The sequence below is a fragment of the Pantherophis guttatus genome, chromosome 2 (genome assembly GCF_059756535.1).
Source record: "Pantherophis guttatus breed Tessera chromosome 2, ASM5975653v1, whole genome shotgun sequence".
Lineage (NCBI taxonomy): Eukaryota > Metazoa > Chordata > Lepidosauria > Squamata > Colubridae > Pantherophis > Pantherophis guttatus.
This window is the reverse complement of record NC_142064.1, coordinates 976,275-996,682: the sequence shown is the minus strand read 5'-3', so window position 1 is coordinate 996,682 and position 20,408 is coordinate 976,275. Positions and strand designations below refer to the sequence as shown.

Genomic DNA, 20,408 nt, shown 5'->3' with positions numbered 1-20,408 from the left:
TTGGCAACTTTAAGATTTGTGGACTTCAACTCCCAGAATTCCCCAGCCGGCCATGCAGGAATAGCGTTGGAAGGGACCCTGGAGGTCTTCTAGTCCAACCCCCTGCTCAAGCAGCAGATCCTTTATAGCGCCATTCTGGATAAACGGTGGTCTCTGCTGACTTATGCGCGAGAGCTATTACTCCAGCTTTCCAGCTCAGATCCGACTTTGGCCAAGGCTCGCAGGGCTAAAAGCCTGGCGGTGGTTTATGGCCCACGTCTGCTTTCAGCCTCCCTGCCCAGATGCCTTTCAACAGCTCAACGAGTGTTTGGTTCCCACAGATCAGATTGCAGGTTGCAAAAATGCCTCTCGGGCGCTTTCACTCACAAGGTCTTTGCTCTTCCTCCTAGGAGATGCCCTCGGCCGAGATGATCAAGATAAAGCAACCGGATAGGGCCCACCGACGGAGCGTAAGGCTGCAACAACTGGGGCGGCCACTGGGTGGTGCTGGAGGGGGGGGTGAAAGTTGTGTTGTGGCTTATCAGCCACCGGCTCCTACAGCAGCCGAATCAGAGGAGGAGAGGAGGAGGTGGAGGAGGAGGCGTGGGAATCAGGGCCAGCATCAAGGCAACCTGAGAGCTCCGAGGGGGAAGAGGGAATGGAGCTGGCAGAGAGAGAGGGACAGAGGTGGAGCCTGGGCCGTCCGTCAGCCCTCAGGTGGGGAGTCAACAGTCCCCAGGTCTGGAGGTGGCTAGTGAGGAGGAGGAAGAACAGCTGGGTCCAGTGCTCTGACGTGCGGATGTGCAGAAGGCAGAGGAGAGGAGAGCAGTGGAAATCTATGGGCTGGACCTTGGGACAGAAGAGCCACCGCTGCTAGTGAAGCCCCACCCTAGCTCTGGGGATAAAAGGCAGGCAACAGAGATGAATAGATGTGGCAAACAACGATTCTTCTCCCTGCCGGATGGACTTCTTAGTCTGCGGTGAGAGGGAAACTTTTTGCCGGGGCTGCTGGCTCTCCTCATAAAGGAATCTTTGAGTTCACTTCAGAGGGTTTGTGGTGTTTGGGGAGCTGGGTAGTGGCTGAAACCATGGGGGGGGGGACCTTTTTGCATAGGTTTGTGGAGGCCCTGAGAGAGGCGGTGGGGGGTAGCCTGGGGTCCTTCCCTTCCTGGGGTTGCAGTGGTGCTGGTGGGGTCTCTGCCCCTGCTTGAACACAGGAAGTCCTCGTCTTACGCCTGCAATTGAGCCCAAAATTTCCACTGCTAAGCAAGACACCTTAAGTGAGTTGCGCTCCATTTTACGACCTTTCTGGCCACGATTGTTAACCAAATTGTTGTTAAGAGAATCCGGCTTCCCCAATTAACTTCGCCCGTCGGAAGTCGCTGGGAAGGTTGCAAATGGGGATCATGTGACCCACCCGGGGCCGCTGCAACCGTCATAAGTACACGCCAGTTGCCAGGCGTCTGAATTTTGATCACGTGACCATGGATAGGACGGTGGTGGGTGCTCCAACGGTCGTAAGTGTGAAGAACAATCCTAGGCCGCTTTCTTCAGTGCTGTTGTAGCTTGGAACGGTCACTGAACGAATGACTATAAGCCGAGGACTTCCTGTAAGGCCTTGCAAGATTCTTTTCCTCATTCCGTCTCTCTCTCTCCCCGCGGTCAAGTCCAAAGGAAAGGGGGGTTCGGAGTTCAACTCAGGGGGGCACCCAACAGAACCCCCCCACCCCCCACCCCCATTCGTCCACCTTGAGAAATAGCGTGCTTTCGGCCCCCTCCCTCCTGCCTTTGGGGCAGAAGCAGAGCCCTGGAGGGTTGGGGGTCTGTCTTAGAGGTGGTGGGGGTCGAGCTGGGGGAACTCCCCCCCCCCAGCCTGCTCAGTCCCTCTTTTGTTTTTCAGGACACAATGGAAGACCGTGCCCGGACGTGCATGACCCCCCAAGGGATCCTGCAGAGAAATATTTGCAAAGTGGAAAACGCCTGTGAGTTCTCCCTGTGGGGCCCACGAGGGTTTACACACACACCTGCTCACACACACAGTGACGTTTGTGGCTCCAGAGCAGCGTTTCCCAATCTCGGAAACTTTAAGATGGCTGGACTTCAACTCCCAGGAATCCCGCTAAGCTGGCAGGGGAATTCTGGGAGTTGAAGTCCAGCCATCTTAAAGTTTCCGAGATTGGGAAACGCTGCTCTGGATGTTGAGACACTTTTAATTCTTCTTTTAATGGCCAGTCTAACACGGTTTACACTTTCCACGTGGGATGATAGAGTGGCCGTCAGCAGTACAGGTAGAGCCCCGGTCAAAAGTTGAGGACTGTCTGCATCCAGCATGTTGCTAGTCCTCATTAAAGCCCACAAGTAAGGTGCTGTGGCTCTTTCCTTGGAGGCTGACTCGATCTTTCTTCTCTGCAGCTTCCCGCCCTCTGGACAGAAGCTCCCTGTGACCACCGAAGGAGAAACATGGTTCCTTTTGCCACCTCTTCTCCATTCCCCCACATACCCACCCACCCCGGACCCCCAAGATGGCTGTGAGAGAGCCCAAGGCTGAGCAGTGACCCTCTCCTGCCCAACCCAATAAATCCATTGAGATGCACGTCCTTGGCATCTTCTCTGGGGCCATTGGGGAGAATTTACATTTTTCAGAGATTCACCGCCGAGCAGCCATTGGCACAAGGCTTAAAAGGGGTTTCAAGAGATCATCAGGACGTTCCTCAAGATCCAGATGCACCCGGGAGACACCATCACAGGCTGCCCAGATCTGCAAAATGCAGCCAGCCAGCCTCTCTGCCAAGGGGCAGAATGAAGCCAAAAAGGCCGGGCCACAAGGGCTTGTCTGGGGCAGGATCTTCTCTGGGTTGGGGGCAACACAGGCAAGACCCTCTTCCTGGACTCCACCTGCCTCACCTGCCTGGGCAGGACCACCCCAAGCAAGGCAGTTGCAAAAAAGGGAAGGTGGTTTTGTTCACCCCTTGAGCCCATGTCTTTGGAGATCCTCCAGATCAGGACTTTCCCAAAAGTGCTTTTTTCAAGGAGCAACTGGGCTTGCTTTCTTTTTTCTTTTTTTTCTTTGAAAAAAACCTGAAGAAGCTTCTTGGATGAGAAGTGAAACGTTTTCAAAGGAAAAAAAAAAATCAAGGAAGTCCAGTTGCCTTTTGGAAAAAGCCCCTTTGGGACAAGACTTGGGTCTCTTTAAAAACGAAGCCTCTCTTTCCCAACACAGAGAGAGAGAGAGACAAAGGAGAGAGGGGGTGGGGGAGGGGGAGGGGGCAAGAGAGAGGAGAGGGGGTGGGAGAGAGGGAGGGGGCTGGGGTAAAAAAAGAGAGAGAGAGAGAGAATGGCCAGTGAAGCTAAAAATGTGGGCTCTTCCCTAGATGCTGGGCTCTGAATTTAGAAATTACAAGCCAGGGACTCCAGGACCTCACTTCTGTGGCCAATGAGTGGACAACTTTGCCTCCTCAGTGGCTTCCAGCCCAATGAGCCCTTTTTGGCCACTTTCTCCCGTGGCCGGTGGGCTCTCTCCGGCCGTGGTGGTGGCGGCCTCTGCAAGGAGTGGCCTTGTGCACAAAATTCGGTTTGCAGTTGGGTGGCGGGAGGGGGGGGCTTTGTGAGATCAAAAATTTGAATTCTGAGGTTCCATCACGTCCACCTGCAGGGCTTACATAAGGAGAAACGTAAACATGGCATCGTTATTTTTAAACCCCTCGAAAGCATTTCCTCTGACGCTTCCTCCTCCTCTCAAATGCTTGCAGAGATCTTCACACCACCCTCGCCTTCTTGGAAAAACTTCCTGCCGAGGCGGTTGTGGGGCCTCCTCCAAGGATGACACTGTGGCTCCCCCAATCCTCCACGGCAGGGGTTTCTCAGCTTGCCAATCTCAGCCCCAGAAGAGGGGGGGTCTTCCCAGAAGGGAGGGGGCACCACAACCAAGAGAAGGGGCTTGGAGGGGCAGGCAGGTGGGGGTCCAAAGCATTGCCTTGGGGACTGGGGGCTAAAACATACAAAGAAGGGCTGCAGGAATTGGATACGTCCAGTCTAGAGAAAAGAAGGACTGGGGAGACATGATAGCAGTCTTCCAGTATTTGAGGGGCTGCCCCAAAGAAGAAGGGGGTCAACCTATTGTCCAAAGCCCCTGAAGGCAGGACAAGATCAATGGGTGGTCACTAATCAAGGAGAGAAGCAACCTGGAACTAAGGAGAAATTCCCTTCCAACTCTGTTATTTTGTTATCGAGTTATGATGGTGCAGTGGTTAGAATGTAGTATTGCAGGCTAACTCTGCCCACTGCCAGCAGTTCGATCCTGACCAGCTCAAGGTTGACTCAGCCTTCTATCCTTCTGTTCTGAAATCGATTAAATGAGGACCCAGATGGTTGGGGTCAAGAGGCTGACTCTAAACTGCTTAGAGAGGACTATGTAAAGCACTATGAAGAGGTATATGAGTTTAAGTGCTACTGCAATGTTTTCCTTCTTTCCTTCCTTTCTCCCTCCCTCTCTCCCTTTTCCTTCTTTCCTTTTCTTTCCTTTCCTCTCTTTTCCCTTCCTCTGACTCTTGGGGGCACAGTGGTTAGAATGCAGTGTTGTAGGCTAACTCACCATTCCCATATCCAGGAGTTTGATCCTGACTGGCTCAAGGTTGACTCAGCCTTCCGTCCTTCTGAGATCGATAAAATGAGGACCCAGATTGTTGGGGGCAACAGGCTGACTCTGCAAGCTGCTTAGGGAGGGCTGTACAGCACTGTGAAGCTATTGCTGCCCCCTGTTTCAGGAGCAACTCCCAAGTGGGGGCGCTGAACTATAGGAAGGCGTGGAGATTCCCAGATATTTGGGGTGCCCGAGGCACACAGAACGAGGAGCCATTGGGAGAGGCTTTGAAACTCAGTGGGGGTGACTGGAAAAGAGGTTTCTTCTCCCTTTGAGAGAACATCAGGGGCAGCCTCCAGGGACAAAGAAGCCGAGGGGAGATGCAAAGGGAGGGGAGGCGAAGAGAAACCCCCCCCCCCAAGGTAAAACCCTGAACATCCGGAGAGGCCACCAAGAGGCAAAATGCAACACGCATGGCCATCTCAACCTGGCTTTGAAGCGCACATTTAAAAAGTTTAATGGATATTTTTTTAAATAACACAAACTATTTACACACCCACAACCGCTCCAAAGAAAAGCTATCCTGGCTTGTCGTCCTGGCTCTCTGGGGAGCTCCAAAGCTCCTTCCGCCTCAACCGGATCCTTTCTTTCAGGTTGCGGAACTGCTCCCCATGGGGAAGGGGGCACGTTGGCCTGCCTGGGGGGCCTGTGGCTTCAGAAACCCCACAGCCTCCTGCTGGGCCCTCAGGGAGAGACCCCTCCCTCCCTGCAGCTTGGCATTCTCGGGGGCTCAGTCTTAAAAGGCCCCTTTCTGGGGAGCCCTCCCTGCTTTGGGGGGACTGCCCAGCCCTGTCGTCCCGCTCTGCTTGAGGAAGGGGCTGCTGGGCGGTCCTCTCAAGCACAGGGGGTTCCTCCCTTCTCCTGCATGGTCTCCCCTCTCTTGTTTTGGCTGGCCCTTGAGTGCGAGCAGCTGGCTGCCCTTCACTGCCGGAGGTGCCACTGCTGGGCCTCTCTTCTCTGCTGCTGGAGGAGCTCTCCTCACGGCCACTGGTGTCCAAGTTCCTCTTGCCAGGCCTCGTTTTCCTTCTGCTGGGTCCCCACGTCCTGCCGCCAGCCCCCCTCTCAGCTGCTCTTTCCAGGCCTTGGATCTTGGGAATTCTTCTCTTTCTGGCCACGGATGTCAAGGTTGAGGTCTTGAGCCCAGTCCTATCCCAGGCCAAAGCTCCTTCTGGGCCCCGGATCTTTTCCTGGGTGTAGTCCTCTGAGGAGGACCCACTCGCTTGACAATGAGTGGAGAAGGAGCCCGTGGAATTGTCGCCTCTGTGGTGGAAGCCTGGTTGTCCAGCTGGAAATTTCTGTCTTTGGGGAACATGAGTCCCACCTACCCTGGAAGTCTCTTCTCTACTCTGAAGTGCAGGATGGGGGTCCCTCCACCCCTCTGCAGCATCTCCTCCTAGAGCACGCTCAATGTCTCCAGAGAAACCAGCTCTTCCTGCAGCTGCCTCTTCTTCACTGGGGACTCCATGTCTCCCGTCCTCTGTCCAGGTAGTCAACCAGCAGTCCTGGCTGTGCAGCCAAAAATCCATCCCCTCTTTCAAGGAGAGCTTCCTCTCCAGAATCGAGCCAATAATAGAGAGGCCTTTGCTCTTCTCCATCCTGGAGTTGGGTGAAGCGCTTTTACTCTGTGATCTTGAGCTGGCATCAGCCTTCATTGAAGATCTTTCTGAGGACCTCTCCTCCATGGTGAGACTTTCACTGTTCATGTCTTCAGTGGCCCAGTCCCCTACTCTGTCCCACTCACATTCTGTGCTGAACTGGGATTGGTCTTCTAAAGACGTTGGACTTTGTTGCCTTGACTGCTGGTGTGGTGTCTGAGGAACATCTCTCGTGACCAGACTACTGCCATCCTCATACCCGCTCTCTGCTCCTGTTTCTGACCGAAGCCAATCAGAGGGGGGAGCTGGCAATTCACTACCTGCTTCCAGAGAATATACAGCTGAGAACTTCTTGCTTGATAGCTTTGAGAGTTCAGAACCCTCACTTGAGGCCTCACCAGTTACCTGGGAACCTTCATGGTCCTGCTGGTCCAGAGTGGTGGTACTCAGGTTAGGTGATGGAGGAGGTGCAGATGGCTCCCGAAAGTCCCTGTAAGCCCAATCCTTAGGCTCTTCAGTACATGGAGCTGCAGGCCTCGGTGGTCTTCCACTTCCAACACCCTGTCCTTGTTGTGGTGGGGACTCTTTCTCAAGAACTGGCTTTTCCTCAACTAATTGGCCACTCAACTGTTCCCGGTGCTTTCTGCCTGCTTGCCGGATGAGTCCCACCTCCACGTCCTCACAGGTGGAATATGAGGAGATGACACAGGCAGGAAGTATGAAGGAACCCAAGGCTCTCTGGATGACGTGGGACCTGAGCAGAGGGTTGGTTGCCACTTCAGAAGGTTTGAGAAGGTTCTCCTCCTCTGGGAGATGACCCTGTACTATGCTTCCCACACGGCGGATCTTTTTCTGGGTCTCATGGTCTTCCGGAGATGCCATGGACCTGGTTCCTGCATCTCTGGCCATGGGGGAAGCTTCCTCTCGCTGCTCCCTCTTCTGACCTACCTCTCTTTCACAAACTGTGGCACCACACTCATAAGGAGAGCAGGTCACCGGCTGCATTCCTGATTGTCTCACTCCTGATGGAGATGCGCTGTGTCTTACCATTCCTTCCATGCTGCGTTCCAGCTGCTGTGAGAAGCTCTCTTTATCCCAGAGCAACTGCTCAATGGAACTGCTTGGCATGGATTCTGCATCGCCCTCCCGAGAGATGAACTCTGAGGTGTCGGAAGCTTGGCTGTCTCTAGAGGTGACATCATACTTGTCATCGCTGGATTGAGGAGGAAGCGGTGATGGGTTTCCATAATCTTCTGGCTCAGAAAAAGTGAGCCAGTCCTGCTTTGCGGTTCCCTGCGACAACAGGACGTGTGGAAGTGTCGGCTCTGGTTTATCACGTGATGAAGATCTTCCTTTAGGGCTGGAGAGTCTGGCTTTACCTTCTTCAAGTTGCATCTCCTGGCTGCTTCCTCCCTCTGATGCCTCCAAGACAGGAAGAGCATTTGGAGAAGAGGAACAAGAGGGATACCCGGTAGACAGCCAGGAGCCAATTCTTCCTCCAGGCTGCAATTGGAGCCGCACTTCAGACCGGTAGGTTGGTGAGCTCTTCTGCGGGCGTGAGTGAGAATCTGGTTCTGCCTCTGTAAGAAAATGGACTCTGGTTGATTTATGGTAGCTATGAAATCTGGACCAGGGTAGAAATTCCCTGAAGGACTCTTGGGTTTGTTCGGGAGCTTCTCCTGCAAAAGGGGTTCCTGTGTGGCTTGTTGTGTCTTGCACCCGGGTGTTGCCACCCATCCTCTTTCTCTCTGCAGCTGGGAGGCTCTCCACCATGGGGCTCAGTCTGCCTGTGACCTGGCAGCTCACACTTCCATCTTGCGTTTCCCCTTCTACTGGGGGTCTCTCTGCAGCTGTGACCCAATGCGGATGCAGCCCAGAGAGTCTCCCCTCCTCTCCTGCTAATAGGGGTCCCTTCTCTGTATTTCCTCCCTCTTTGCCTGATGGATCAACTGAAGTGATGGCTTCCTTGGATGCAGCCTCTGAATTTTCGCCTGAGGGACTTGTTTCCTTCTCCTCCTCTGGACTTCTTCCACTGGAGATTTCCCCAAGACTGATGCTCTTTTCTTCTCTAGCATGTGGATTTTGCCCCTTCATGTTCATGTTTGGAGTTCTGTCTGGAACTGGGGCTTGTGAGTCTCCAACCACTATGTTGGTTTCATCTTGGAACCAAGCAGCTTTATCAGGTGTGTTTGCTTCCTCTATAGCTTCTGGAACTAGTGATCCAGAGGGAGTCACCTCCAGTGGAATGTCTGGACTCATGCCTCCCTCCATGGTTGGAAGGGTCTGATCTGGGACATTTGCCTCCATGTTGACAGCCATGATGTTCTCAGCAGTTGATGGCCTCCTGCCATCAGCAAGGCTCATATCCTTGATAGATTGTGACTTCTCGCCAGGTTTCCCCCCAGGAAAGTCACTCTCTTCAGCAGCTGCTCTGACTGCAGCATCCTTTGCTTTCCCACCTGCTGTGCTCTCTGCCATGGCTTTCTCTCCTTCTGCAGCCAGTGAAACCTCAGAGCCAGGACACCATGTGGTCTCTGAATTAGGAGATGTCACGTTCTCATTATCTTCTTCATCTTCTGGGAGTTTGCTGGCTCTGGCCATTTCTCCTGTGGCCTGTGGCATCTCAACAATGTCTTCTGTGCTCTGTAGCTCAACCACTCCTTCTGTAGCTTGGGAACCTTTGCTGGTAACAGATGTTTCTTCAGCTGACTGTGGACTATTGATGCGTAATTCCTCAGTGGAGTCTTCGGTGACATGAAGGCTGTCCGAAGCAACATCCTCTGGTCCAACCTGCAGACCACGGACAGTGGTGCCTTCCTCTTCTGCAGCCCCATGGATCCCTTCTTTTTCCATCTGTAGTGAACCAGTACCTGGGGAGTATCTTCCATTCTCTACTGCAGCATCTCCTCTCAATGTGGTCTCCAGTGCCCCTCCTTCTTCTGCAGCTTGTGGGGTCTCAAATGCCACGCTCTCATTCCCTGGGCCTGATGGGCCTTTCGCCTCTGCAGACCATGGAGTCTCATTAGCCACCAAATCATCCATCTGCAATTCAGCCACATTTGCTCCTTCTGCAGCTTGCAGACTCTTACTTGGAGTAGTTGTTCCTTTAGATATCTCTAGACTCTCCTCTTCAATGGCTTCTGGCCTCTCACTTGTGATGTTGGCTTCTTCTGAGGCTGGTGGACTCTGTGGGTTAGTAGTGGATGTCCTTACGGATTGAGGACTTTCAACATCAGGGCTGGTCTTTGTGGGGTGCTGTGGAGTCTTGGAAGTAAACCTGTCTTCTTTTTCTGTGTCTTGCAAGTGTCTGTGGCTTTCTTCTTTGTTCTCCTGGGATTTCCCACCAGTGGAGATGATTTCTTCTGAAGACTCTGGCATTCCACCACTGAGGGTCAGTTTTTCCACCTCTGTGGCCTCTGTGTTGTCTCTTTTGGAGTCTTGGGGAGTCTCACTCACCTCTTCTTTTGTCACCTGTTGGCTTTCTGCCAAGTGTTTCAATTCATCTTCTTGGAGGGTGCTTTCCTCAGTGGTGGCACCATCTTCCTTCACAGTCTCCAGCTTCTCCCCAACTGATCCCTGGTCAGCTCGTGGCTTAGGAAGAGGTGGGCAGAATGCTGAGAGAGATTTCTGCACAATTCGTGGCAAGCCCCACTCGTGACAAATCTTCTTGTGTAGGATGTGGAATTCAAGAAGGTCTTTGGCCTCAGCTTGAGAAATTCTCTGGTTAGATCCCTCACCATTTATGGCTGAAGTTGCCCCTGGTTGCTGAGTGGTACTTATGGGGCCTCTCTCACTGTAAATAGACTCAGGAAGCAAAATGTCAGGGACTGTCCTGGACTGGAAGCTAATTTCTGTTGACTTTCTCCTGAGGTGTTTTTTGAGGTGGTCTTTCTTGGCAATGTGATCGGGTCCTGCCTTTTTCTGATAGGGCTGTGGCCTTCTGACTGGGGTGGCAGAAGAGAACGCCCGTAGAGAGTCATGGACTTTCTTTGGAAGTCTCCACTGCTGATGGGTGATCATCCTCTTCAGGCTGTCCTCCAAATTCTCCTGGGAGTGCAGAGGGAGGAAAAGTGGCCTTTGAACCTGGATTTTCATGTCTTGAGCTGCCTTCTTTAGAGGACGGACTGGTCCAAGGGGAGGGGGTGCAAAAGCTTGCAGAGATCTCTGGATGACAACAGGCAGCCCCCACTGGTGCTGAAGCCTCTTCTTCTTGATATGATGCTCCAGAACCTCCTTTTCCTTATCTTGTAGGTGCAGCATCTCCACCACCTGAAAACGGAAGGTCTGCTGCTTGGTTGGCCTTGAAGAGGGGACTGATGGAGTCACCTTTGAAAGCGATTCTGATGGTGGCTGCTTCCACTTCTGATGCTTTGGTCCCTCCAAAAGTCCCTTTGAGGGGGGAACCAGAGCCTTCTTCGAGGCTCTTGGGAGGAAGATCTTTAAAGACTTGTGGATCTTTTTTGGCAGCCCCCACCTCTGTAACAGTTTCCGCCTCTGAATGTGGTGCTCCAAGTGGGTTTGGGTGTTGGGGGGTAGAAAATGCACCTCATGTAGCAAAATGCGGGTGTTGGTCTCTAACATATGGGTGCTGGGGCACAAAGGAGCTCTTGACATGAAGCGCTCCACGGACCTTTGGACAAGAATTGGGCAGCTCCACATGTGCTGTAACCTTTTCTTCTTAATGTGATCTTCTAGGACTTCTCTGTCCTCCATCTGGAGGAAGAACGTCTGTGTCTCTGAGAAATCTGCCTGTGTCAGCTTGTGCCTGGGGAATGGGGAGGTTAAACTGGGCATCATTCCAGCAAGGGCCTCTCTGTATCTCAGACCCATCCCCCACAAGAAAGCAAAATGGTTTCTCTGGACCACCCACTCCAAGTGAGCCTTGTCTTCTGGAGACACAGTAAGTGGGGAGTGGTTGCGAGGCTGTAGCAGCCCCTGGCCAGAAAGGATCAGCTTAGGAAGGGGCTGCTTTGAATAGACATCTCCAAGTTGAAGGGAGGCTTTGGCAATGGTGGGAAGAACCCCGTGTTGGTTCTCCATATGTTTCTTAGCCAGATGAAGCTGTAGCCTCCTCAGGTTTGGAGGGTCCAAAGTACCTAAAACATCACTTTTGGTCCTGAGGTCCCATTCTGTGCTCTGTGCTCCTCCAGGCCAACCTAGTGAAGCAGTCTCCAAGCTAGGATCTCTGGGGAAGTTCCTCCAGGTTTGATCAAGATGAGATGTTGGTGGCCTCTCCGCCTCAGCATCCTCACCTGTTGGGCAGAGCATCCAGAGGGATTTTAATGCCCTCCTGGGTAGTCCCCATTGCCTCTGGAAGTTCATCTTCTGAACATGGAACTCCAAGCGGCTGGAGACAACTTGGGGAAGGAAAGGTGGTTCCTGGTGCATAACATGGACATCAATTAGGTTCCTTTGTGGGGTGGGTGGCATGGGAAGTTCTTGCATGAAGGCGTTCACTGATTTCTGGACAAGAACCGGGAAGCCCCAAGCGTGGTGGATCTTCTTCTTCGCAACATGACTTTCTAGACTTTGCCTTTCCTGCTCCTGGAGGAATTCCGTTTGGACCTCTGAGAATTCAATGCTGGTCCTTCTCAGTCTGAAAGGCTTGGAGAATGACGTGAAGGGCAAAGCACTCAGAGCATCCACGTAGTGCATTCCCAAGCTCCACAAGGATAAGAGGTGGCTGCAACGGACCGCCATTTCGATCCGCTCCATCTCCCCTGCATGGAAGAAGGACAGGGAGGAGGATCGGGGCTGCCGTATTCTAAGGCCAGGAGGGATCTGCTTGGGGAGGCATTGCCTTGAAGAGCTCTGGGTCCAGGCAATATTAGGGATCGCTTCCAATTGGACCTCCATGTTCTTCTTACCCAAGTAGATTTGAAGTTGATTCACATCTTTGGAGTCTATTTTAGACAGAATCTCAGCCCGCTGTGGGGTGTCCTCCACTGAGCCGGCAGTTCCCATGTCCCCTCCTGGTTGGAAATACCCAAGATCCAGAGTGGGGTGCTCAGAAACCTCCCCCTGGCCACAACAGTAGGGGAAAATATGCCCATCCTCACTGATCCTCAAGTCAGATGGGCTTAACTCAAGCCGAGGATGGAGAAGCTTAAGGGACTCCAGAGCTTTTGCTGGCAAATGCCATTGTCGCTGTAGGTACCTCCTCTGGATGTGGGATTCCAGGTAGGCACAGGTGCTTGGAGGAAGGAAGGCTGGCACCTGGCATAGGACGCTGGCATAGCTGTCCATCTTCTGAAGGCTGGGCTGGGCAGGAGCTCTTTCCATGAAGCCTTGCAGGGATTTCTGAATGAGTCTGGGGAAGCCCCATCCATGCTCCAGCCTCTTCTTCCTGACATGCAATTCTAGGGTCTCTCGGACCTCCACTTGGAGGGAGAGGGCCTGCTCCTCGGAGAGCTCTTCTTCTCTGGATCTTCTGTGGCTGGAGGACAGTTTGGGCTGCAGGGCAGCTATGCCTCCCACGTAGACCCTGCCCAGGCCCCAAAGGGAGGTCAAGCGATGGCGCAAAATGGCCAGCTCCAACCGGCCAGTGTCTTCAGGGTGCACAAAGGGCAGGAACTTTCTGCGTGGCTGTGGGGTCCAGGAGCTTGGGGAAGCTGGCTTGGGGAGGGGGGCTCTGAAAGGAGAGAGACGCTGCCAGGACTGCCTTGCCACCCCTGGGAAGACCCCCGTTTGCACTTCCACACACTTCTTCAGGAAGAGAACCTGGATCTTTTCCTCCATCTCACCCCTAAAGAACAGCGTCTTAGGCGGGGACACCTCCCCTGGAGATGGGGGATGAGGTGCCTCCTCCCCATTAGTGGCCACTGCTTCAGAGGGCCCCAGGCCCACCTGACTCTGGTCTACCTCTTGCATTTCCTTGGGCTGAGGACCAGCGATGGACTCGGCCCCCAGGCCCTTCATCGCTTCCAGCACCCTCTTGGGCAAACCCCACTGATGCTGCTGCTTCCTTCTATGGATGTGGAGCTCCAGGAATCGGCTGGAATCTTGAGGGAGGAAGGTCAAGTCCTTGTACAGAATCTGCACTTCAGTCACACTTTGTTGGGAGAGTTGTGAGGGAGCTCCTTCCATGAAGCCCCTGAGCGACCTCCGGATCGCGTCTGGCAGCCCCCACTCGTGCTGCAGCCACTTCCTACGGACATGTCGTTCAAAGGTTCCTCTGACATCCTCCTGGAGGAAGAGGACCTTCACCTCTGAGAACACCAAGCGATCTGCCAGTCTGGGTTGGAGAGGCTGCCCGGGTGGCTTTGGCATCATTCCTCCAAGGGCTTCAAGGTACTGGGTGGTCAAGCCCCAGAGGAACATCAACCATTTGTGCTTCAAGGTCTGCTCAATCTGGACCACGTCTTCTGGGCGTTCAAAGGGCAGGAAATGGCAACGTGGCTGGAGGAAGTTACAGCCAGGAGGGATCAGCTTGGGCAGAGGCTTCCTTGGTGTGAAGGCTGCACGCTGCCAAGAGAATCTGGCCACAGTAGGCATCACCCCCAGCAATATCTCCATATGCTTCTTCTCCAGACAGATCTTCATCTCCTTCAAGCCTTTCCCCTGTGGCGGCAGGTGGAAGACCTCGGGCTGCCATGGGGAAGAAACAGTCATCCTCCTTGGTTTCTTCATCTCTTGATTTGGGCCTGAGATTGCTGCCATCTCTGAGCCAAGCATCTTCACTGGCTCCCGGAGCCTCTTGGGCAGGTGCCATCTCTGCAGCACAATTCTTTTCCTCACATTCCTCTCTAGCTCATGGATGTGGGCATCCCTGAGGAAAGTGATTTCAGCTGGGAGGGTGGTCACCTCAGTGTGCCCTGCAGCGTGCCAGTGGGGGGCAGCTGGCAAAAATAACTGCAGGGATTTATTGACGAGACTTGCCAGCCCCCATGTGTGCTGCATCTTCTTCCTTCTCACATGCCACTCAAGATCGTCCCGGGTTCCTCGGGTGATGAAGACTGTATCCGATGAGCTGATATCCAACCCAAGGGCCCTTCTGGATAATGGAGGAGGGGGGACCTGGGATTCAGCACCTGTGAATAGGTGAGAGAGGGACTTTTGGTACAAAGTGACCAGACCCCACTTGTGAGCCAAGTCTTTGTGTCTGATGCTAAGTTCCACACGCTCCAGGGCCATCATCTCCATGAAGGGGAGTTCCTTGGGTCGCAGCTGCAAAGTCCTTGACCCAGGGGAGATAATTCTGGGAAGGGCGTCTTCTCTGTCTTGGAGGGCAGCCGTCTGAAGCAGTGTGGATAATGGAACAGCCCCTCCCAGGTGTATCTCAAGAGCTTTTTGGGCCATGTGTTTTTGAAGGGCTTGAGGGAGCTTGTGGAGACCTGAATCCTTCACAGAAGGTGACCTCTTTGCAACCTTCTCCTTCTCGCTCTCTCTGGCCATCTTCGCCACACTGGGTGGCATTGGCATGAACATCTGGAGAGACTTCATCACCCTTTGGGGAAAACCCCACTGTCTCTCAATGATCTTCCTCTTCATGTGCTCCTCCAGCTTCCTGTTGGCTTCCAACAGGACAAAAGGCAACGTGCTTCTTGGGGCCACCTTTACATCCACTCGGGGACCCTTTGGAGTGGCAGGGCTGAAGGGGGCCGCTGGCAGTGTGGCTGAGAGGAACTGCCTGAGGGATTGTTGCACACGCTTGGGCTGCCCCCACTGGTGCTGGACCTTCTTCCAGAGCACATGGGAGTCCAGGAGCTGCCGCTGAGAGCTGGGCAGAAAAGGGGTCTCTGCGTGGCCAAACTCAGAGGGGTGAAACAGCTGAGGTGGAGTCACTGGCAGTTTAAAAGTCTTAGGAGCCATCTTGGACCAGGACTGAGAATAGAAAGTAGGGAGCTGCCATAAGAATTGGATGCGCTTGCATTTAATGTTCATCTCCACGCTGTCCGCCTTCCTCCGAAGACCAAGGCTTGGCCCACCACGTGCCTGGGGGCTCCTCCGGTGTAATCTGATCAGTTTTGGAAGGACTATTTTCTTCTCCTCTGAGGTGCTCATTTTCTGGGACTCCTCCACTCGTTTAGGAAAGGCCTCCTGGGCAATTTGAAATAACTTCTTCCCAATGTGAACCCGAAATCTGGGTTTGGAATGGAGAAGATAGTCCAAGGTTGTCTCTCTAATTGGGGAGGCTAAATCAGGACGTTTTATTGATCTTGGAGACTTTTCTCTACCAGATCCTTCCACCCCAGGAACAGTGGGGTGAAAGTCAGTCTTCATGTGCCTGAGGGCCTCCTGGATCTTCCTTGGAAGCCCCCAATGCTTGAGGTGAGCACTCTTTCTCACGTGTTGCTCCAGTCTTCTTCTGGTGGCCACACTCTTAAATGGGAGGACCTGAGGCCTGGTCACCACCACTACTTCTCTCTTCAGGGGCCACCGAATAAGGGGACTTGGAGCAAATGGCAAGAAGGCCTTGAGGGACCTGAGGAGGATCACGGGCAGCCCTATTGCGTTCTGCGTCCTCTTCACCACCAAATGTTGTTCCAATTTCTTTAGAACAGCTTCAGATACAAATGGAAGCTCGATAGCCACAAACACCATCTTCCTGGAGCTGCTGGATGCAGCTGAAGTCCAAGAGGCGGTCAGAAAATCCTGTTCCTCTTCAGAAAGGAGATGTGTGCCCCTCTGGCCTTCTCCTTCGCTGCTAGAAGAGGTATCCTTCTCACTGGAGGACCCATCATCTTCATGATGATAGAAGGTTTTTGGATGTCCCCAGAGTCTATGGTCCTTCTGGCTGTAAACAGTGGAGACACCAGAAAAGTGGCCATATTCTGCCCTGCCGGTGTGAGGGAGCTCAGACACACTTGAAGAACTGCTAGACTCATCTTCCTCATCCTTCTGCTCATCAATGGTGTGAAAATTATTCTTCCCTTGACTGGCCATCTGGGGGTGGGGACGTCTGAGGTGTCTGACATGTTTTGGTAAGATGCCTGTAAGTGGTAAATGGGGAGGGGGAGGTTTCTTCCACTGGGGTCCATCTCTGGGAAGGCGTTGCCTCTTCCTGAGTAATGGGGATGCTGCTGGGCTGTGTCTGAGAGGCCCAACCTCAGGGGGTTCACTCCTGCTCCGGGAGAAGATGGGATTGTCGTGCAAACCAGAAATGGCTGGCAGGCTGGAGCGCTCCACATAAGAGGTGGTGGGGAGTGATGGTTTACGTAATACAAGATTCTCAGGGCTCAGCCTTTGGATATGCACCACCTTCTCTGCCTCCCTGGCTGCATGAGCACATAAGACACAGCTGGCATTGTCACACAGAAGTTGGCGGATGGTTGCAGAGTGACCAGTCTCTTTCCATGGTGACTGGCGAAGCTGTGGTTCTTCTTCCCAGCCAGTGGAACCTGCCCAAGGAATGAAGAGGATGAAGAGGTCCATTAGGGAATTCGGTCAACAAGAAGTGCTAAAGAGATATTGTAGCTCCCACCTGACGTTGTACCACAACCGCTTGCTGGACTTCATTGCTGCGGTGTCACAAACTCTGCCTACAGGCAAAGAAAATGCCACCTGAGGGCTCCTTGGTGCTTTCTGGGCTTGGTTGTTTCCTTGCAGACCTTTCATGACCCAAACTAGGTAACATCATCGATGCTGGAAGGGAGGGAGATTTGTGGAGGAGGAGGAGGAGGAAGGACTGGGGTCCCCGGTGCTCTCTGAGTTTAGCTGTTTTCTTTCTAGGTAAATGCCACCCCTGTTCTGTTTCTCCAGGAATGTCCCCTCCTGGGCTCTACCCTGCACTCAGCTAAGAAAATCTGAACTTTTCTGGAGAACCTCCAGGCCTGGTGCAAGAAGCAAGTTCAGCCGAGGGAATGGTAGCCTCCATCAGCTCTAAGGCCCTTCAGAAGATGACATGTCTGAAGTCCTGGCAGGGCTGGTGGGTCTCTAATATAAATGCCATAACGGAATGTCCCTGCCAGGTAGGGCAATTCTGGCACCTTTAGGGTTCACTGACTTGGGTTGACTTGGCTTACCTTCCCCTTGGTCAAGAACTGCCTCATGGGGTGGAGCTCTGCTTTCCAGATCACGATCCTACCAGGGAAAGAGGAGAGAAGGCAGTTACTCAATGGGAAGAGGCTGACCCTGAATGTTCTCCTTTCCCTGACTGGGTTTTTGTGGAACACCTTCTTAATCCCGGTCAATGAAATGATGATTGTGATGATGATGATCCACTAAGTTGGGGTTGACTTTTGGTGACCCCCAAAATGGATTTTCTCCAGGAACAGGAGGCAACCAAGATCATTTCACCTATGAGTCCATGAATAAAACGGACTTCTGCACTCAGGACTTCTTATAGGGTCAAAGTATTCTGGACAACAAAATGGATAAACTGGTGGTCTAACTAAAGGCAATCAGGACACAAACCAGGGTGTGTGTCTCTCTCTCTCTCTCTCTCTCTCTCTCTCTCCACTCTTTCCATGTTGAGACTATGGAAAGAGTGCAGAGAAGAGCAACAAAAACAATTAGGGGGCTAAAAGGTATGAAGAACAGTTGCAGGAACTGAATATGTCTAGTTTAAGAAAAAGAAGGACTGGGGTGACATGACGGCAGTCTTCCAATATTTGAGGGGCTGCCATAAAGAAATTCTCCAAAGCACCTGAAGGCAGGAGAAGGAGCAACTCATGAAGGAGAGAAGCAACCTGGAATTAAGAAAGTCCTAACAGTGAGAACAATTAACTAGTGGAACAGCTTCCTTCCAGAAGTTGTGGGCTCTCCATCACTGGAGATTTTCAAGAAGAGATTGGACAACCATTTATGTAAGATGGTATGGGGTCTCCTGCTTGAGCAGAGGGTTGGATTAGAAGACCTCCAAGGGCCCTTCCAAATCTGTTATTGTTTCTCTCCCCCCTCCCCTCTTTCTCTCTTTCTCTCTTTCTCTCTTTCTCTCTCTCTCTTTGTGAAGTGCAAGCTGTTTTTCTGCAGTGTTAAATGGTAACATGTGGAAGGAACTACTGAGCCCTCAATTCCAATTCCCCTGATCTGAATCCAAGCAAAATGCAGACTCCGTACCTAAAATTAGCTACAAACCACCCTTACAAGCTGACGGAGCCTTTTTCCCCTGTGGTGGGTACCATTCCTTGCAACTGGGAAGGGCCCATGCTGCAGCATCTCCTTCACACAGCTGGCCCATCATAAGAGTGACCGATGCTGGAAGGCCCCCTCCCAGTCCCTGCTCAGGGAGGCAGCCCTAAAGGGGGCAAAGAGCTCACCGGCCGTCTCCAGGAGGGGAGATCCCTGGTGGCTTCCAATTCTGTGGTCAAAGGCAAAATTCTTTTCCACGCCCGGGGAAGAGCCTTGTCCCAGGCCAAGAGTCCTCCTGGGCTCCGCTTGCTGAGGAAGAGAAGCAGGGCCAGGGTGATGGTGCTGCACAGGGCGAAGCAGCCGTCCAAGGGGAGGAGGACGCAGCTGGGCGGAGGAGGAGCCATCTTTGCAACGCAGAGCTGAAGATCCTTCGAGCGTTGGGGCCCACCCTTCTCCACAATGCTTCTCCTCCTGCATTGGCCACAAACAGCATTCCACGCTGCATCACAAAGGATTTGTTTTCCATTTGTTTCTAGAACCAACAATCCAAAGGAACCTTTAGAAGCAACTGGGTTCTCTGGAGCAGAAGACACGGCTTATGGAGGACACCAGCCCTGGGGGGAGAGAAGGGGCTCCAGGTGTGTGGCAAAGGAAGACAGAACTAATCCTTAGCCAGCCATAATCAGTAGGCATCGCCTGAAGAGCCAAAACTGGCACTGGGTGCCCACTAGTGCTCAGAGTGTGGGGTAACTTCTGGGTGAGTCTCACCTCGGCTTCCTCACACATACCTTCATCTCAACTTCAGAGCAAGTTTGTAGTTGGAGAACTAGCTAAAGATAGTAAGAAAGCTGATGGGTGAAATACACCTGGTTCACAGAATTAAGTCAGGGCTCAGGGGTGTACAACCTTGGCAACTTTAAGACTTGTGGGCTTCATCTCCCAGAATCCCCCAACCATCTCCCAGATTCTGGGAGATGAAGTCCATGTCAGCACCTCAAGCTGCATTTACTCTTAAAGTTGCCAGGGTTGGATACCCCTGAACTAGAGGCTGAAAGCCTTACAGAAGGAGATCCAAACTCAAAGTAAGGGGGAATTTCCTGACTTGAGGTCTATTGTGCTGGACGTATGGAAGGTTCAGCATGGCTGGCTGGGGGATTCTGGGAAATGAAGTCCACAGGTCTTAAAGTTGCCATAGTTGGACACCCTGATTTATGTCACTTAAGGCCAACTGAGATGAGGAGAACAAACATGTCTTCTACTCACCTACAGGTCACACCTGAAACTTGGAAGCAGCAATGACTGACTAGAGCAGGTAAGAGCACATTGGCCAGAATCTGAATGCCACATTGGTCCGCATGTACAAAGTAGGCAAAATCCCCTACTTTAGAAAAGCAACTTCCTACCATTAACAGACCCCCACAGGAGGGGCTTCTTAGAATCCTTGGGTCGGAAAGGACCTGGGGGGCAGGGGGGGTGTTCAAATTCAGTCTTCCGAATCATCCCAGAGGAAGACGTTGGAGCTTTTGGTTAAAGTCCTTCTTCAGTGGAGGATCAACGTCTCCAGAAAGCAGAATGTTCTGCGAAGGTGGCTCTGGTGGACTGGAGATTCCTCCTTCAGGTAAGGCAGGGAGAGGAGAACCTCCACCCCAGGCACCGTTTTGAGGCTAAGGCAGCCAAACCGACCCCTGCAACATTAAGCCCTGGCATTCTCCCATCTAAATAAAGGAGAGTATTTGTAGATTGTAGCTCAGGGTTGACCTGAGGGGCCCTTGGTGTTCTCTGAGCTTGGCTGTTTTCTTGCAGACGTTTCATGACCCAGACTAGGCAATTAGCACTGATGATGTTACCTAGTTTGGGTCATGAAGTATCTGCAAGAAAACAACCAAGCTCAGAGAGCACCAAGGACCCCATAATTCTCCTCCTCCTCTCCACAAGCCCCACGCAAACAGCCAAGCTCAGAGAGCCCCCTCATCCTGCCATCTGATAAGCGCTGCCTTCCCCTGCCAGCAGCTGCCCCGCCCCTTCTGCACTGGCAGCCTCTGCCCAGGGGGAGGCAGGGACTGAGGACACACCTGTCTTCTTCAGAGGAGGGGCCAGGTGGGTCCCAGGGAGGAAGAGCCACATTGAAAGCAAAGGGGGTTTGGATTCTGGTTGTGAGTGTTGACAGGCACTGCAGTTTCTTG

The 20,408-nt window shown here is 52.8% G+C and overlaps 1 protein-coding gene and 1 long non-coding RNA gene across 2 annotated transcripts; one reads left to right on the top strand and one right to left on the bottom strand.

Moving 5' to 3' along the window:
- Positions 1 to 1,695: 1,695 nt before the first annotated feature.
- Positions 1,696 to 2,572, top strand: LOC148115006 (uncharacterized). The gene is made up of 2 exons (XR_015732015.1): positions 1,696 to 1,961; positions 2,392 to 2,572. It is a non-coding gene; the product is annotated as an uncharacterized LOC148115006 (long non-coding RNA).
- Positions 2,573 to 5,136: 2,564 nt separating this feature from the next.
- LOC148115005 (uncharacterized) lies at positions 5,137 to 18,629 on the bottom strand. The gene is made up of 3 exons (XM_087883740.1): positions 18,414 to 18,629; positions 17,178 to 17,235; positions 5,137 to 16,553 (listed from the first exon to the last, which is right to left on the bottom strand). The coding sequence occupies exons 1-3, from the start codon at positions 18,627 to 18,629 to the stop codon at positions 5,137 to 5,139; spliced, it is 11,691 nt and encodes a 3,896-aa protein (XP_087739866.1).
- Between the last annotated feature and the right edge of the window lie 1,779 nt (positions 18,630 to 20,408).

Bases quoted from the DNA above. Each gene is read 5' to 3' on its own strand.
- LOC148115005 (XM_087883740.1), bottom strand. From the start codon at position 18,629: ATGGCTCCTCCTCCGCCCAGCTGCGTCCTCCTCCCCTTGGACGGCTGC. The intron at 17,236-18,413 runs GTGAGCTCTTTG...TTTCCCTGGTAG, and splicing joins TCCCCTCCTGGAGACGGCCG to GATCGTGATCTGGAAAGCAG. The intron at 16,554-17,177 runs GTAAGCCAAGTC...TTCCTTGGGCAG, and splicing joins AGTTCTTGACCAAGGGGAAG to GTTCCACTGGCTGGGAAGAA.